The following is a 19,560-nucleotide window of genomic DNA, read 5'->3' as shown; positions in this document are numbered from 1 at the left end:
AGAAAATGGACTCACTAACTTTGATACGTTCTTCTCTTTTACTCTTCTTTATTTTTTTAATTGGTGGAAATGCCATCATATTGAAGAGGCCCTCACCAGACATGAAAGCTGAGAAATGGAAAATTCACTTGTATAACATTTTAAACTTAAGAAATTTACCACAGTCAACTTTTTCCTATTCCTCATCAGTCCAGTCGAAGATGTAAATGAGTAGTATTCACACAGAAATCTCACAGAACCATAAAATCACAGTGACAGAAGGCACTTGAGGGCCATCTTGTCAACCTCCACAGACTAGGAGTTTCTCCTGTGTATACCTGACGGGTGATCACCTGGGTCTACATGAACACTGCCAGGCAGTGGGCCTGGTAGTTTTTTGAGGTAGCACTGTCCATTGTTGGGCAACAATAATTACTAGAGAGTTTTATATATGTACAAATTATTCTCTACCTAGTTCCAGGAAATCCAGCTCTTATTTTTAACCCAGGCCTTGTTAAAGTTGGCAAATAAAGGTCATCAGAACTTTAAATAAATTGGAGGTTATCCATAATAACTGGTAGTATTATATTATGTTAACCAAAATATCTAACAAAACAAACAAGATACTAGTTCTTTGAAATTTATTACTTATTCATTCATTTCTTGGGGGGTAGTCCACCACATGTGTTAAGCATTCATATTAGGTGACACACTAGCTAGGTACAAAAGATGCAAATATGGATACAGAGATGTTTGTCAATTTTAGTAACTCATATCAAGTAGATGTTTCCAGGTTTAAGCCCTCATGGCAACTTGTACTTTGCTGTTGTTGCTTTTATTAGAATTGTAGTTAGTTGCTTGCATGTTTGTAGAATATCTGTTTACCTCCACGAGAGTGTAAGCTGCACCATGTCAGAGACTGTGCCTCAAGCAGCATAGGGGTTCATACATATTTGCTGCATGATAAGAAAGGATTCTAATTGAATAGTTATAATGAGAAAAGCATTATAATAGATAAAACAAACTTCTAACCCACTGAAGCAGGAAAGATTAATTCTTTCTGGGAAGGTACTTATTTTTGATCTTGAATAATGAGTAAAAGTTTATTAGGTGGAAAATGCGGAAAAGAATATTTCATACATAGGAGTCATATTGAATTTGGGGAATGGCAGGTAACATGAGGTAGCAGGAGTAAGAGGAAACTGAATTTTAAAAAAATAAGGAAGGAAATAATTAAACCTGATTATTTACTTTTTTAGTCAACTAATATTTATTGCATGTCACTTGGGACACAATGATGAATAAGATCAGATGTGATCCCTGCCCTCCAGGAACTTAGAATCTAGTGAAGAAGATGGATATTTATCAAATAATCAAAGTAATCATCCCAACAAATATAAAATTGATGTTGTGACAAATGCTACTAGGATGAAAGGTACCTGGTTCTATAAGTTCTTACAATAAGAGGATTATTGTATTGTCAAGGAGGTCAGGGGAAAATAAGATGTGATCCTTGAGTTGATATCTGAAGGTGAAGAGGGGAAAGAAAGATGTACAAATTCCCTATGTATTTGGGAATTTGTACAATTTGTACAAGAGGGAGAATAGCACATTAAAAAAATGAAAGAAGGATCTACAACGGGGTTGGGGGTGGGGGACAGCAAGGGACATGTAGAAGCACAGAAGTAAGTGAAAGATAGACCTTGCAGTCTTTGTATAGTGTTGTGTCTTTTTTTTTTCTTTATTTTATTTTGTTTATTTATTTTTTGGAAATGGAGTCCTGCTCTGTTTCCCAGGATGGAGTGCAATGGTGTGATCTCGGCTCACTGCAACCTCCACTACCCAGGTTCAAGCAATTCTCCTGCCTCAGCCTCTTGAGTAGCTGGGATTACAGGCGTGCGCTACTACGCCCGGCTAATTTTTGTATTTTTAGTAGAGACAGGGTTTCACCGTGTTTCCCAGGCTGATCTGGAACTCTTGAGCTCAGACGAATCACCTGCCTCAGCCCCCTAAAGTGCTGGGATTACAAATGTGAGCCACCGCACCCAGCCAGTGTTGTGTCTTAATCCTAAGAGCCAGAAAGCCATGGGAGCATCTTCTATAAGAGATGGCGCTGACCTCCTGGTGTTTGGGCTGTAGTGTGCAGAGCTGACTGGAGAGATCCAAGGCAGAAGGAGGTTGTTATCATCAAAACCAGTGCTAGGGAAGCAGAGGTAAGGAAAGAGCAGTTCTGGGAAGTGCACCTCTCTTTGCAAGAACACAATTAAGTTGCCTCACTGCGGCCATTACCCTTTACTGAAGCAAACAATATTTAGGAGATAATTCATCTCAACTTGGTGTAGTTTGGATTAGTATTTTGACCTGGGGTGTAGATTAAGAAATAAAAGGTTTTTAAAACTCTGACTAGAAGGTGAATGGCAAATAATAATGAGGTGGGATTTAATGGAAAGAGACTTTTATAGACAACTAGAGATCTGGGTTCTAGTTCAAGCTCAGCAACTATCAACTGAGGTCAGCCAAGTCATGTGACTTCAGTGAGTCTCAGTTTTAAAAGATGTAAATAAAGAAATTGGACCAGATCATATCTAAACTCCCTTCTGCCACATCCTGTGATTTTAGTCTCAAAACATGGAAGTATATAAAGCATGGTGTAATACTTAAGTCATAGAGACTTCTCAGTATTTGAGCTTTTAATACAGGCACATTACCTATAGCATGTTTGAGTATGGAGAAATAGGAACAGAATGATAATTTAAAGTGTATTTTTACTATGAGACAGAGCCCAACTGAAAAACGGTCCTTGTTCAAGAATATTACTACTAAACATTTCAGACCAATCATTACACGATCTAAAAGTTAATTTTTACTGGAAGAGACCTTACAGATTGTTCAAATCCTATCCAAATTTCATGAAGATTTCCATATTTGGTTTCATAGAGGTAAGTCTGTCTTATGCCAGCCATCCAAATGGAATGTAAAATTTATGTCATTCACCCAAATCGTGGATTGTATCATCCACATGGAATACCAGGTAGTGACTGAAGTTCGTGATTTATTTTTCAGGATATTACTGGGTGGCCCATGGTTTCCCATTCCTTTCAGTAGTACCAGTAGATTCTCTGTTGGTTGCCTTCCTTATTTTTTTCATCACCTTTCATCTTTATCCCCTTCACTACACCGTGAGTCTGGGAAGACTTGCAAAAGGAAAGATTTAGAAGAACACATCTTGGGTGCTAATATAAAGGGCACTTTTACCATCATAATAGAAAACCCAGTAGCTGAATAGCTGAATGTAGATATAAAAGTTTGAGCCCTTTTCTGTGTGCCTTTTGAAGCATACTAAAAATTTCCAGCCATCACAATACCTTGTAGTCTATAAAAGGTCCAAGATGCTTTATAATTCAATATTATATTTTTCAGAATAAAGAAGGGTTTTTTTTTTTCTGGTCAGCTATATTTTATAAAAGGCAATGTTTCTAAAAACCAAATCTGGTGTTTTATTCTGTAATTTTAGTGAATTTTAGTGAACATATATGTTTAGGGCCTAATTATTTAAATAATTATCCTGATGAAGAAAAATTATATTATGGGTCTAAACAAAATAGTTTATTTATAAATTTGGAGACAGCTATGATATTGAAAGATGCTCATATTACATATCCTATTTATTACTTGTCTTGTCCCCTTCTTATTGCAACACAATGCTTCCTTTGACCACTGAAAGGAAAGCTTTTAGGATTTCATCTGAGTGTATCTAAAAAAAGCATCGGTTATATCAAGGATAAAAGTTCTATTTTTTTTTTTTTTTTTTTTTGAGACAGAATCTCACTCTGTCACCAGGCTGGAGTAGTGGTGCAGTCTCGACTCACTGCAACCTCTGCCTCCCGGGTTCAAGCAATTTTCCTGCCTCAGCCTCCCAAGTGGCTGGACTACAGGTGTGCACCACCACTCCCAGCTAATTTTTGTATTTTTTGTAGAGATGGGGTTTCACCACTTTGGCCAGGATGGTCTCTATCTCTTGACCTCATGATCTGCCCACCTTGGCCTCCCAAAAAAGTTCTGATTTTTTTTTAAAACTAAGGAGTATATACTTGTCCTAAAGTTAAGGAAGAAATTGATATTAGCAGCCTTTGATTGCAGAAAAGAAATGTCACCTTCCACTTTCTGAGGACAAGGACAGCATTTCAGTTATTCCTAGAATTTTATATATTAAAAATAATAAATAGTATGAAATTTATTAAACACTTCTGACCAGGTTCTAAAGTAATGCAGGTTGCAGGTTTGTTGAATTTCTTAGAATAGCTGAAAATTTCCAGGACTTTACTTTAAATATATATACTTTAAATATATATATATATTATATATATATATAAATATATACATTTTATATATATATAAATATATACATATGTTTTTAGGTGGTTATAATGTTATTGGTTTTTTATTAGTAAATTTTGGAGGTGCTTTAAAAATTGCAGCCAACAATGGAATTAAAAAATATACACTGATTTAATCTTCAGCTAACAGTTACGATGCCTTTCTCTTCAGATACCTACTGCAGATCATCTTGTGGTTCTCTGAAATATAGTTTCTACAGAAACTTATTACTTAATGCTGTACATGAAAATTTAAGAAAATGCCTTAGAGCTATGTATGCAGTGATACAGACTTAAAGGTCTCAGAGCTGTTTGTTTGCAGTGCCTGCTCAGCATGTTCTAGCAACACAAAAATGAAATGTTAAACATCGCTTACATCTTTAGAAAGGTTTGCTTTTTATCTTCACAGGATCGCACATGTGACTTACCCTGCCTGGCTCCATGAAGGAAGTGTCAAGTGTATGACATAATGCTAGTATTTTTGAGACTACAGTAAACCCCACTCCCCCTCCAAACCTGGAGCCTCAAGCTGTAATTAAGATGCCATGATGAGAAAGTTGTGTTTTGTCAGTTTTGGCCCTGAGCGGGTGGCAGCATAATGCCACGCTGCTGTAGAAGCAGGGTGCAGCTGTGCAAAACTCAAATGTTTGTTGTTGTTTATTGTTTACAGAGCCGCTTTTTTTTTTTTTCTAGAAGACTAATGAAGGGATATTGAGTACATTCGCGCTGGCTGACTGATTGTAGCAAGCTTAACTTTCAATTGATTGAATGAGGTGAAATAAATCAACAAACTGCTGAAAGAAAATATTCACTAAGATTTTGCCCTTGACATGAAAACATGTGTTCTGAGGTCTCAAACAAAAGTGTCTTCTGTTTATACTGACAATTTATGTTTATAAATTATTCACAGTTGCATAATATCTACACAATTTAAGCACTGAATTATTGCATTTTATATTACACTTCTATACAGAATTGAACTGCGTGATTATGGAATAAAAATCATTATGATAGACATAAATTCACTTACAAAAGTATGATGAGAAAATACATCATCTCCACTTTAATTACTGAGATTAAAAACGTAAATTTTGCGAACGCTCTAGGGTCGTAAAACACAATACCCTTACCCACAGGGAACTGGCAGACTCATTGCTAGAAGTACAATTTATATGGCAGAAAAGGACATAAATTTAAAATGAAAAGTTAACGATAGAAAATTAACTAAACACTAAATAAAATAAATGACACTTTCATGATGTTCTGAAGGTAGTCTGTTTCAAGCCATGATAAATATGAAAGTAAAGGTTCTTGAAATGAAATATGAAAACCATCTTCCTCAAGAAACTAGACATGGAAAATGTTTCATTGACTGTGAAGCAGCATGATAGCTTTATTTCTATCTGAAGTAAGGATGGTAATTGGAGGGCATGGGGAGGTAAAAGGAGCAGAATCGCAGTGAAAGGAAAAAATTAATTAAGTGTCATAGGAGATTAAAGAATTTTAGCCATGGACATGCCACCACTTAATGGGTGAAGAAATTAAAGTTCAATTAGCAATTGAGGGCAATGCGGAACTGAGGTGTCCTGAGCCTCAGACAGAGCCCCTTTTATGAGTCCATAGACCTCCAACTCTGTTTAGATGTTTTTATCTCCTGGAAGGTATTTTCAGCCCAGGAGGCCTCTATATTAGCATTGGCTACAGTAAACTTAATGAAGTATGTATAAGTCTGAAAAAATATAGTTTGGTTTTGTGCTTGTTTAAGGGGCTGTGAGGATGGAAAGATCTAGGGATCAGGACAGGAAAGGAGGGAAAGCAAAGGAAGAAAGATAGGTAGCATGTGGCATAACAGACATGGGGGAAAGTAAGAGAGAAACCCACAGAAGAAGAAATAGAAGGGAGAAAGGCAAGCAAGCAAGCAGAAAGGTTCAGTGAGTTTCAAAGGCACTGTTGATCAGGGCTTATGCTCTGCAGCTTGCATTTATTATAGGCTTATTCTGAAGGCTTGATTAACTTTTGGAACACTATTCACAGCTCTTCAACTGCTCAGGAACTTATGCCTTTGAGCCTGCGCTCTTTATCAGGTAACAAGCAGAACATTCTGCCCAGAGAGAATAAAAAATCTTTTAACCATGATAACAATAATGAGAGCAGGTCATCTTTAAATCTTAAGAAAATCAAATCAACAGGCCGTTTTCTCACCCTTAGTTTCTCTATCCCTGCTATCAAGAAAGGGCATTGAATTTCAGTGTGTCTTTTTTTGCGGGACTTGTAATCAACACTGGATTTCTTATAATAGAAAGTTCTTGATCAGTGAAGAAGATGTTTTGAAATTTAAGTCTTATGACCTCTCTTCACTTGAGACATACACCCTACAAAAAGGAAAATTCACTATACACAATGCACGTGAAATTATTTAAGACAAATAGTGATCTACCAGTGACTATGATATAGCATTTCCTTTTTTAATGACTTCTTCAAAATTGCAAGGCCCACCATGCCCTTCACCACAAACAAATGACATATTTGTGTCATTCTGGAGTTAATTCTCTTCCTGGAAAACCTCTTATCTGATATTATAATCAGTTCAAAAATGATTTATCTTCATATTAGCATAAGACATGGTGGTGTTCAAGAAAAGTACATTTATTTTATTTGTATTTGTATTCAAATTCAAACTGCATCAGCTCACAGTTTGTTATTTATGTGGACAATTCGATGATTGATTGTTGAGATGTCAGTGTACCTACAACTAAGTTGTTTAGTGGAGACTCCATATTCAGATGAATCACTAGAATTGCCCCATCTCTAATATTTTCAGCTGTTTTTGCCTGATTCTGATAGTGTTGCTCAATTTTTAACATATATGTGGTTCATCATCACCTGAATATAAAATTAGAACATGAACATCAGTGGCACCAAAGACAGATGCTATGAGGTGCCTGTTACGTGTAGGTTCAGTGCTCAGTAGAGAAAAGTTTGGACCCACAATCCCAGGACTTTACTTATAATTCAATGGGAAAGACAGAACATATATGTAAAGAGAAAATTTAAAAGCTAGACTTTATCTAATAGAAACTAATATAGCTTTAATCTTAGTTTTCTTTCAGTGCTTGGAAACCAAACTTTAGGAAGAAATATGAATATTCTTATTCTATTCAGATATACCTCCTTGTAGTGAGCATTTCACATAAACAATCTCATCTAATCATCATAATACTGTGCATGAAATAGATACCATTGTCTTTATTTTGTAAATTAGAAAATTCAAGCCCAGAGAATTTAAGTTGCTTACTCAGTCATTATAGATATTCTTATTTTTGTAAATATAAGCATTTTTGTCATGTGTGATGAAAGTGTGTGTGTGTGTGTGTGTGTGTGTGTGTATGCTGAAAATATTCCTGTAACTCTGTAGTTGAAAAAACTCCTGCTGCAAGTATATTTATTGGCCACATTTGAAATAATTCTTATATAGTCCATCTACATTTTTCATTACGTTGTCTTGTATTCATTCAAGAGGATCTTTGGCCTCCAGATGGAGAAATAAATTTAACTTGCAGGATGGAGAAGCCAGGGGCATGCAGAAATTGGTGTGTATCTTAAAAGAGAGTTCTAATTATAAGGACCTCTTAAATCTAATAGTTTTTCCCTTTAGTATAAGCTGTTTACTGTGTGAAACATGATGTTTTATATTAAAGGTGGTATTCTGGATGAATTGCTTGAAGCTCTATGATTTTCTGCAAAAACATTATAGGGGAAGATAACTAAGAAGATGCTTGCTGCTACAGATCAGAATAACAGATCAATAAGAGGGACTACAAGAGCAGTAATACTTTAAAGAATTAGTACACAGGAGAAAAGAGCCGTGAAGCAGAAGAATACACACACATACACACACACACGCACACACACAACACCCACAAACGTTCTGATGTATATTATATATACATAACATATAAACACAGATGCATTTTAAATAAGTGATCCCAACAACTCCATGTTTGCATCTTCTGGCCACATAGATTACTTTGGTCAGCTCTCTTGTGGAAAATAATTATGGAATGGATTAACTGTTTAATATTTATTAAACTCCTACACTGTATAAGCACTGTGCTTGGTGATAGGAACATAATAATAGAAAAGATGGTCTTTGTCCTCAGGAGTTCCCAGCATACTATGGGAAAGGTATATTGCAATGGTATGGTGGAAGTTTCATGATCCCACAGCGGGAATATTATGGAGAGCTTTCTGGAGGAGGTGAGGTTTGAGCTGAGTCTTGAAAAGCAAGTACTGGTTAGTCAGAAGGAAACAAGAAAGATGTTTCCAGAACACAATATGGAAAGGCCAGGAGCTTGAAAGGGAATGTTGTGTGCAGTCTGGGGTTGCTGGAATATAGTGATGAGGGAAAGATGAAAAGTGAAGGTGGAGAGGAGGCTGGACCTACTAGGACTAACTAGGCTTTAAAGTGCTGGTAGGACTTCAAAAATAAAATTCCAATAATGATGACATTTTGCAGGATTTAAAGCATGTGAGTGGCAAGGTCAAATTTGTGTCTTAGCAGAGCATTCTAATAGCTATGTGGAAAATGGTTTTTAGGTGGACAAGACTCGAGTTTGGGATCCAATTTAAGGCTGTATTAGAAGTGTAGGCAAGGCTGGCCGATTGCTTAAGCTTGGGAATTTCAGACCAGCCTGGGAAATATAGTGAGACCCTGTCTCTAAAAAAAAAAAAAAAAAAAAAAAAAAAAAAAAAAAAAAAATTAGCCTGGCATGGTGGTGCAAGCCTGTAGTCTCGGCTACTTGGAAAGCTGAGGTGAGAGGATCACTTGAGCCCGCGAGGCAGAAGTTGCAGTGAGCTGAGATTGTGCCACTGCACTCCAGCCTGGGCTACAGAATGAGACTCTGTTTAAAAAAAAGAAAGAAAGGAAAAGAAGTCTAGGCAAGTGATGCTGAGGATTCAAACCAGCATTGTGGTAATGGGAACCTTCGTAACAGTGTTGGAGGCGTTAAGCAATGGTTAGGAGGTATAATTGGTAAGACTTGGTGCTTATTTGGATGTGGACGGACGGATCGGGACTTCACAGGGTTTTAGTGAGGGTGACTGGGTATGGGATGGGGAAGGCCATAAATCTGAGATGGAGAATGATCAGGAACTGGTTGAGGAGATTGGCACCTTGGTCAGTTTAGCTTAAGATGTCTGTGGTTTATCTAGAAGGAGTTCATCAGGGCAAGGTGCAGTGGCTCACCCTGTAATCCTAGTACTTTGGAACACTGAGGCAGGTGGATTGCTTGCACCCTGGAGTTCAAGACCAGCCTGGGCAACATGGAGAAACCCCGTCTCTACAAAAAATACAAGAATTAGCCAGGTGTGGTGGCATTTCCCAGGTACCTGGGAGGCTGAGGTGGGAGGATCATCTGAGTCCAGGAGATCAAGGCTGCAATGAGCTGTGATGGTGCCACTGCACTCCAGCCTGGGTCACAGAGAGAGACCCTGTCTCAAAAAAAAGAGTTGATCAAGCACATGGATATTTTAGTCTGCAGCTTGAAAAAGAGGTCTCTCATGACATGTTTGGGAGTTGCCCGCCTATAGGTATATATCATTGAATACACAGCCTCTTCTGTGTAGTACATTGTGTTGTCTTTTCCCCCCTTTCCTATATCCTAAAGGAAAGATGTGTATCTCCAAAACTATCTAGTCGTTAATATTGTACCTTCTGGTTGTATTCAGTCATTAATATTGTACCTTCTGGTTGTAACAACAGAATGATCCCATAGAACAGGAAATACTCTAGGAAAATGCAAGTTACCAAGTGATTGTTGCTTTCTTCCAGCTTTGTCAGTGGAAATGCCTGCCCCAGAAGGATATTGCTTCAGTTGACCTCATTTTTTAAGGATCCTGGCTCTGCAGCTTTGTCCAGTTCAAAATGGCAGAAAAGGCTCCCCCGGGCTTAAACAGGAAGACTTCAAGGTCGACACTTTCTCTTCCTCCAGAGCCTGTGGACATTATCCGGAGCAAAACATGCTCCAGGAGAGTTAAAATCAACGTGGGGGGCCTCAACCACGAAGTCCTGTGGAGAACGCTGGACAGGCTGCCCAGGACGCGCCTGGGGAAGCTTCGAGACTGCAACACACACGAGAGCCTCCTGGAAGTGTGCGATGACTATAATCTGAACGAGAACGAGTATTTCTTTGATCGGCATCCAGGAGCCTTCACTTCCATTTTAAATTTCTACCGGACAGGGAAACTCCATATGATGGAAGAAATGTGTGCACTTTCTTTTGGCCAAGAACTTGATTACTGGGGGATTGATGAGATCTACTTAGAGTCCTGCTGCCAGGCCAGATATCATCAAAAAAAAGAACAAATGAACGAAGAACTGAGGCGAGAGGCAGAGACTATGCGAGAGCGAGAAGGAGAAGAGTTTGATAATACCTGCTGCCCTGATAAAAGGAAGAAACTGTGGGACTTGCTGGAGAAACCTAACTCATCAGTGGCTGCAAAGGTATGAAACCCATGGTATTGCTTGCCTGTGTATGGTCAGAAAAGATGCTACCTACATGCAAGAGAGTATAACTTTTTTTACTGTTTTAGTAACACAGAACAAAGCATGGCTACACAGACAGTGAAAAACTCCTTTCCAAAATCTTATTTAGTCCAATATAGTAATTCATTCTGGTTAATGTCAAAAAGTGGCATTACCCTTTCATAAATAATAATTATTGTCTGTAGAAAGGGGCATGGGCAACAGAGGATGAAAGAGAGTCCTCGTTTTCCTGGCGCTGTGTCATGTTGGTGACTTGGAGGTTGAGGAGAAAGCACTAGCTCAGACTCATCAGGCACTGAGTCTTGTGGAAGATGAGGGCCTGATCTCCATCTTAAACAAAGGTAAGGTACTGTCACTGGAAGGAGAGGAGGTACCTCTTAGCCTGGCTCTGTAGAGGTTCAAGGAAAGAGACGAGAGCATGGCCCCAGGTAGCTCAGAGGGCAGGCACCACACACATGAGGAAGGGACTGTTTTACTAAGCTGTGTAAAAAATGAGTCAATGTCCAGAATGCATCCACGTACCCACCTTGTGAGGCCTCCTTTAACAGTGCATGTTTCTGACTGTTGTTGATTTTTTTTTTTTTTTACAATTGAGGTATTACCATGTCTGAGTTCATAAAGTATTTGCTTAAAATGAAGGCAAATTCATATTTTCCCATTGTGACTGCATATATCTAAATCTCATAGTAAATTTTTTGTCACTAATTCCAGTATGTAATTCAACTGTGTGATTCTGTTTGTCTAATTTTATCTAGAGCTTTCAAGGTTAGCCCAAACCAATTTCCACTCCATATATTTAGTTCTGTATTGCAGTATGAATGATAAGTAAAAATTCAAAAAGCCATCTTTAGCTGCAGGAGTATAGTATTGACATTTTGTGCATAATGGATGAAAATGGAGTACGGAATGGAGAAGGGAAGAGTGTGTCATCACATGGATTCTTTTGATTATTTACTGTTTTTTCTAATATATTCTCTCTTGTAAACGGTAATGATTTCAGAATTTGTAATAGACCATATGAGATTTTTGACTGGAAATTAAGATTCTACATGATAATCTATAGCACATAAATAATGTAAATAATCAGCTAATGCAGATGATCGTAAAACTGCTTTTTGTTTGGTTTTCTTTCTGGTTGACTTCTAAAGGCATTTTACTTTCCAGCCAGGACATGCACCTACGTGAAATAAAATGATATCTGTTGTCTATAACAAAGAAATGCTTATTTTGTGGCAAATGGAAGACTTTAGGTTTTTTTGTAGTTTTGGATAAGTTGTTTCCTTTCACTTAACTTGTAAGAAAAAAGTAAATGTGCCACATTTGTGGGTTTTGATTGAGAAAGGCTACTGCTCTTTCCAATATCAAGTGTTTAGGTACATACTTGAGTTACTACTAAAAATATAGAGTGAATTTTGGAAATGAATGAGACAGATTCTGGAGTTAAGTGAGTATTGTGGGTGTTAAATGAGTTTTTTTCAAGCCTTTAGGCAACTAAGGAATAAATCATTGTTCCATCAAAAGTTCCAGAGAAAGTTAGCCAACTATATAAAAATAAAGCAATTAAGTCAAAGACAATTTGAAAGGTTACTGAAGTTTATTTGTTCATAATGACATTATTAACCTATATCTAAAGTTAAGTACTGTTACAGAAAAAATTTAAGATATATGTATATTTTCCCAAAGAATTTCTCACAAGGATAGAATAAGGTCAATAACCTGATTTCCTACACAAGGTAGTTCATTTAATCTGTAAATTTTAGAAGAAATAGCCGTTTCTTAATCTCTAAGAAGGTAACTATGACCACGGCTCATTACAATAGACCTTTACATATGCATCCAACATATTATTTAAATTTGCTTCAAATTGTGTCTGTATGAATAGACAAGAAATCGACCTACAAACTCTACCCAGCAGCCAAAGACATTGGTTTTGGAAAATTTTATGCAGTTATAAATGGTAAATTTGTTTCCACATTGTTAATCAAGCTAAGTCAATCTTCACTATAAGTTGATTCTTTACTAAATTTCCATACAGGATTTATGTTTGTTTATATGTCTACATTTTCCTCTCTGTTTGAATAGTGAAATATTATGGAAATTATTTACATTTGATTACATAGTAGTTTAGTAAAATTATTGTTCGTTTGTCTGAGGTTTAGAGCCTTTTAAAAATGGCTCTGTGTAATGTCTTATATAAACCACTACCTTTTCCTGTACTCTTCTCGAGTCCTATAACTTGTTTCTTTTTTTTTTTTTCTTTCTGGAGTAATTCTTGGTGAGGGGAGTGGTAATGCAGGTATGTGTGGATAGTATTTTCACAACTTAAGAAAAAGTAGTAATATTACAGCTGCAGTAGGGTGATATTCTAGCCCTCACTATTTACTTTTTTGTGGGTACATCAGGCTCTTTCCTATATTGTGAAGCCCTTGTGTAGGAATGCTGGGAACCTTCGTGTTCGTCCTCACTTAGGAGGTAAGGTAGCTTTAAAGCAGTATATCTGTGGACCTTGCCTTTCCAGTTTTTTGCTTATTCAGTATGATAATTTAGTTGAACATATGCTGTATGTGTGCCACACACATGAAAGTAGGTACTTAGACACTCCATTCTTTCCAGAATTTAAAAATGTCCTTAAAATATTCTCTTCTCTTTAACTGGGATTTCATATCATTAAAATATTTGTGTGTTTTTCTCTTTCAGTTTTTTATAACTTAATAGATTCCTGTAATGAAGAAAGTATAAAAACTATAAGATTATTTGCCAAATCCCTAGTATGGAAGGAAAAATTTGACCCTCTCTATCAGGTGTTGCATAACAGGCTAAAATATCTATTCTTTGATATGAAATAAATACTCAATAATCAGTTAAGCAATAATTGTTCAGCCCATGCTATATGCATCCCCTATGATATAAAAAATTATTACAAGATCAATTGATCTACTATTTTTGTCTTTGGGTATTTCTCTGACAATAAGAAGTCAACTCGTTTGGAACATGTTCCCTGGTGTCACATAAGGAGCCACTTCTCTTACTTGGATGTTCTGGTGTATTAATACCTGAAAAAAAGCCAAAACGGGGTTTAACAATGTGGTATATCTGAAATATTACATTTAACAAATTAACATTTTTGCACACATATATAAAACTGTGAAATATAATCATGCTATTCAAAACATAATGACAGGGAGAATAGAAATACTCATTTCTTAGTTCTCTGGGATACGGTGTGACTTGGTAATGGGACACAGGTTTATATCTGTATGATGGACTCTGTCTTTTTTGACTCTTGTCAGTGTATGTTGGTAACTGTACATGCCCTCATACAGAAATAATGTACACAGTTTAATTTGAGGTGGTTTGTGAGTGTGTGGCTCAGCTGAATGGGCCCAGGGCATGACTGGAACTACTCCCTGGGTTACTATGACAGGAATTGCTGACTTTAGTGTGCCTTTCATAGGATTGTGCAAGGGGAAGAAAAGGGCTCAACTTGCTGCCAGCTTCTTGGGCAAAAATTGGAATTCAACTTGATCCTGTACCTCTTCCAGGTCATGGCAATTTAGTCAGTCTCTGGACTGGAAACATTTTTCTCTCTTTTCCTTGGCTTCTTCCCAAGTAAACTGCAGTAGCTATTTCCCTGTAAATATTGCTTATAGTGACGTCAGTCTAAAAGGTGTTTAAAAGCATGTTTGAGAAATGGGTCTTGTGGCAGGCAATATTCTCAGCCTTTGGGATGAAACAACAATCAGGAAGTAGCACAGCCCACCTGAGATCTGAAAGAAACTAGACTCATCAGTACCACACAGGGCCCTCACTTTGGATGTCTTAAGAAGGTCAAGAACAAAGGAAATCATCTGGGTTTCCGGCAAATCCAGGAATCTGGGCTCATGGCTGAGTCCTCTGAGGGAAGACTCCCTCTAAGAGCATAAGTGGATGTGTGTACTGGGCAGTGCCAGACAACAGGCTGATCTCAGGTGTCAGGTCAGGAAGCTAGAACGTAAGCAGCCCTTATTGGATAAGAACAGCAGGAGGCGAAATCTGCGGAAACACTTTTCTATTCGTCTGAACCAAACAGTGAGAGCATACAGCAGCTTTTTCGGGGCAGCATACAGGTCAAGTGGGGGCATTGTTTAGGACCTGCTTTCCACTCCTAAGTTTCCTCATTTATGCATAGCCACCACTTCCTCCCTCCCTTTCCCCCACTGCTCTTCCCCCTTCTACTCTCTCTCTCACTCACTCACTCCCTCTCTCTCTCTCTCTCTCACACACACACACACACACACACACACACACACACGCATACATGTCTTGTGCCCCTCAGGAATTGGCTTTATTTTAGTTTAAGAAAAGTGGGGAATGATTGATTAGAGAAATATTTCTCCACTTTTTTTCATCAATAGCCCCCTACAGAGAAAAAGTAAGTTAAACTGAAAAATGGAGTTCAGAGGGCCACAAATGATGGTACTATGTAAGTTTTTTTATTCCTCCTCACTAGCACCAGTTTTCTCTCCCTGAAAATGCGTGGAACGGAGGGAAGGAGATGACCGTGTTTCTTGCCTGCATCTTATTCCCTGCATACATCCACAGGTCCATTGTTGTTGGCACGGTGCAGCACGGCACCTGAAGGGCCAGGACACCATAGCCATCCTTGGATCAAGTCGGGAGCTGGTGGTGGCAGATGGGCAGTCTGTGCTTGGAAATTCAGCTCTCCACAGAGCCAGGAGTCCAAATTATGAGTTTCTTAGATACTGGTACCTGTTTGGTTGCCCTGTTGATAACTCCTTGAGAACTATCTCCCTATTCCAACTAAATTAGAGTGTAGGCCTTTCAAGCCACAGAAATAGTAAAAAGAAAATAAATCAAAATAAAACAAAAACTACTGTGTACTTATCAAGGGAGAAAGAATACATAACATTCTCATTCTATTTATAGTGTACGGATCAGTTATTCTAATGCTTTGAATGAAAAATGAAGGAAGGCATTGGAACAGAATCATAAATGATTTTCTTTCAGTTCAAGAACAGAACTTACACATGTTATGCTTGTAAGTAGATCCAGCCAAGTGAACAACTTGGGCTGTGTAACATTTTGTTTAGTTTTCTGATGGCCATCTTAGTGGTAAGAAAATATAACAATAGGCTTTAAAACCAAAAATGAGCCAAAAACATGAAGTGATGCAGTGTGAACAACACAGAAACCCATCTATATTGAGGCCCCTCTGTGTACCGTGCAGTGCTCTCCTCTGCATTGAGGCACCTCTTTGTACTGAGCAGTACTCTCATTCTTATCTGCAGTGGGCTAATTATTATGCCAGTCACACTGTTTCTTTATTGGTGGTTTACCATTTTCCTTTCTTCCCCTTTCCTCTCTGCATCCCATCTGTACAGATTAAGCTGTTTGTGTTCTTCCAATAACATAGCATGAGAGTTCAGAGATGTTAACAGATGATAGAGTTTAAAAGAACTTGGCCAATCTGCAGAGGTTTAGCTTGAAGATTTGCTTTTCCCTTTCATAAAGTGTATCATCCATGAAGACTAACAGGTCATAAACCTGAAAGAAACAAAGCATAAGAAAATAAAACAGATAAGATAGAAAACACCATTGGGTTTTGGTTTAAATGTCTCAAATATTATGTTTTTTAGCTGTAGCCATCCTATTTCTAGATCCACGCTTCTCTGCTTTCCCGGAAAGGCTGCCCTGAGAACTCACCACTGTTCGGTTGGCCACGTTTGGTCATGGCAGAGAAGGGCAAGAAAAGAAGAAGAAGAAGTCATAAAAAGCTCACACCCCCACATCCCATTGTAACCTAGGGTGCCATATGTTCTGCTTTTATGGAGATAGTCTTGGCTAATACCTTTTGTCCATGTCTAATTATTAATAGCATTTCTTTTTACTCTTCAAAGTGTCCCAGTTTGCACAATGAACTAAGTCATCACCTTGCAAGTGAATATTTTTGAAAAAGTAAATTACCCAAGAATCATGCACTTTTGGATTCCTCTTTGCTTCTTGGTTGCATCTGAAGAGGTCTAGTCTTAATATCCAAGCAGTTTTTCCATCTCTTTAGAAAAATCATTAGTTTTCATTAATATTAAAAGACATCAGATTCTTTTCAAGCTTTATTTTTTAAACCTCAATAAATACAGTAATTATTATTTTCAGTGTTAAAAAATGAGTTCTTTCTATATTACTTAGTGTTATCACAAAATAGAGTACATCAGCAGTATTTAAATATTCTGGCCTTGAAAATTTATATACACTGCTTTGATTATTAGCAAGTTTGTTTTCTTTATTTCATGTGAGGAAGTTTGTAAAATAAATGATCTACTCTTTTAGGTAAGCGTAAATATTATGAAGGAAGGTTGCAATATTTAACACTGTCCACTTTGGAATACTCTAGAAGGATTTGAATACTGTTTTTGATTAAGTCTTCTTATCTGAGCTTTATCTATCATTAAAAGGAAGAAGAAAAACAAATACTTTCCAAATGCTAAGAGTTTATAAGAAATTTCCCATGGGGCATATACCTTGACTTCAGGTAGCCACCCTGCATTGTTTACTTTTAAGCATTTATGTTCTCTAGTGGAACTTCAATCTGAAAGTCCATCTGATAAGTACGTGAAATTGCTTTGATTCCTCAAGGAGATGGTTGGTTATTGTCTTATCCATGTTTATTTATATTGTTACAATAATTTAGCTTCCCCCCACCCCCACCCCAGCATGTTGCAGAGAATCTTATGAGAATTGATACATCGATATATATAGTATATATTGATATACTAATAGTCATACTATTGATTAGCATTGTGATTGTGATATGGCATAGATACAGCAGTTAGTTATACTGGGACTAAACATGAGAAGACGCTATATTGAATGTCACCGATATTTTCCTTTTTCTTAGCCACTTTTATATTTTATAGAAATATTTGGCATATAATATAAAACAAAATATTCTCTTCCCAGAGATCCTATAGGATTATTTGTTAAGGAGTGTTGAATTAGTCAGTTTTATTGAATATTACATATCACATATAAAATATTGAATATTTTATTGAATGCTAAATATTGCATAAATTGAATCATGAAAACTAAACAGCTTTGGGCACTTTATTAATTTTAATTCCTCTACATTTCCAGTTTGTTCCACAAAAAAGGCAGTCCACTAGAAATACATACACTAATTATTCAAATAAAATTTAAAATAATTCAGAGCAAAAAACAGAACTAGAAGAAACGTGTTTTAAATCATCACAGTAACTCTAGAGAATGCTTTGTTTTCCACAAAATGTTTCAAATTATTTAATTAACAAATGACAATCTTATAATTTTTTAGAGTTTGAAATTCATAAACAAAATATGTTCATAATTTTTAAAACTTGCCTTTCTGGCGCTACCTGACGTTTTAACTGACCCCAAGTAAGAGCCATTCCTAACTTAGAGACTCTGTCTGTATACCCATTTGAATTGATCATTTGGATAAAGGAAGGTGTTTTCCTTTATCATAATTAACAAAGTTTATTTGAAAAAAAATTGTGATCAAAACATGGTTCTAAAGGAAAAAACAAAACAGCTGCTAAAATACAATTCATGAAATAACCATAGATTACAATAGTTATTTTTGTTTCGAGCATTGAGTTAGCATTGGTGGTTTGATTCTATTTGAGAATAACCCCAGAGTTCCATGGCATTCGGTAATCTGTAATGCCCTGAGGCATAAATCTGCATTATGTATAACGTGAGCTTGGTGTGTAGGAGCTAGTGACTTTGAGAGGGAGCGAGCTTAGCTGGTCACCCAACGCTGTCCACTCTACTCAATTTGTTTCTTTCTCCTCATTGTTATTTGCACTAGCTCTCGTTAAATGTATTTGGCCGGGCGCGGTGGCTCAAGCCTGTAATCCCAGCACTTTGGGAGGCCGAGACGGGCGGATCACGAGGTCAGGAGATCGAGACCATCCTGGCGAACACGGTGAAACCCCGTCTCTACTAAAAAAATACAAAAAAACTAGCCGGGCGAGGCGGCGGGCGCCTGTAGTCCCAGCTACTCGGGAGGCTGAGGCAGGAGAATGGCGTAAACCCGGGGGGCGGAGCTTGCAGTGAGCTGAGATCCGGCCACTGCACTCCAGCCTGGGCGACAGAGCCAGACTCCGTCTCAAAAAAAAAAAAAAATAATAATAATAAAAATGTTACTATATTTATAGGGGAGATTATGTGGCATAGTAGAGATTTATAAAGCTCTCAGGACACATCCCTTATTAAAAATATTCTATCTGGGTATTCTAAGAGGTGGTAGAAGCTTTTTAAGATAGCAGTAAGCTTGGGAATTATTTTTGCCCATTAACAGCCTGTTTGGTCATTAAAATCCTTCCTCCCTCTGCAGGAGGACAGAGAAAGATGAAGGTGACCCCATGCCACACCAGCAAGCTGTTCCACATAGTATGTGGGCATTGGAGGCAAGCTGCACTTACTGTATCTGTCAGCAACATCCAGTTCTTAACCTCCTTTCCCAGTGTCTCCTGGACTGTAGTTGATGATCACTTTAGAGTTTATAAGCAGAACGTTGAAGGACTTGAAGAGACTGAGACTTCTCTGCAATTGCTATGTCAGGCTTAACACAAACATAATGAACCTAGAATAAAACAGCTACTTATGGATGAATGAGGAACAGAG

General features: G+C 37.4%; 1 protein-coding gene across 1 annotated transcript in view; it reads left to right on the top strand.

Moving 5' to 3' along the window:
• Positions 1-19,560, top strand: part of LOC105483591 (potassium voltage-gated channel subfamily B member 2) — a 409,729-nt gene that overhangs the window by 20,076 nt on the left and 370,093 nt on the right. Inside the window, exon 2 of the mRNA XM_011744511.3 lies at positions 10,186-10,857. Within this exon, the coding sequence (XP_011742813.1) occupies positions 10,279-10,857 (579 nt within the window). The 5' untranslated portion in view covers positions 10,186-10,278. The remainder of the gene's footprint in view (positions 1-10,185; positions 10,858-19,560) is intronic.

Source organism: Macaca nemestrina, chromosome 8 (genome assembly GCF_043159975.1).
Source record: "Macaca nemestrina isolate mMacNem1 chromosome 8, mMacNem.hap1, whole genome shotgun sequence".
Lineage (NCBI taxonomy): Eukaryota > Metazoa > Chordata > Mammalia > Primates > Cercopithecidae > Macaca > Macaca nemestrina.
Note: the sequence above shows the minus strand (reverse complement) of the source record. Positions and strands in the feature narration are given on the sequence as shown.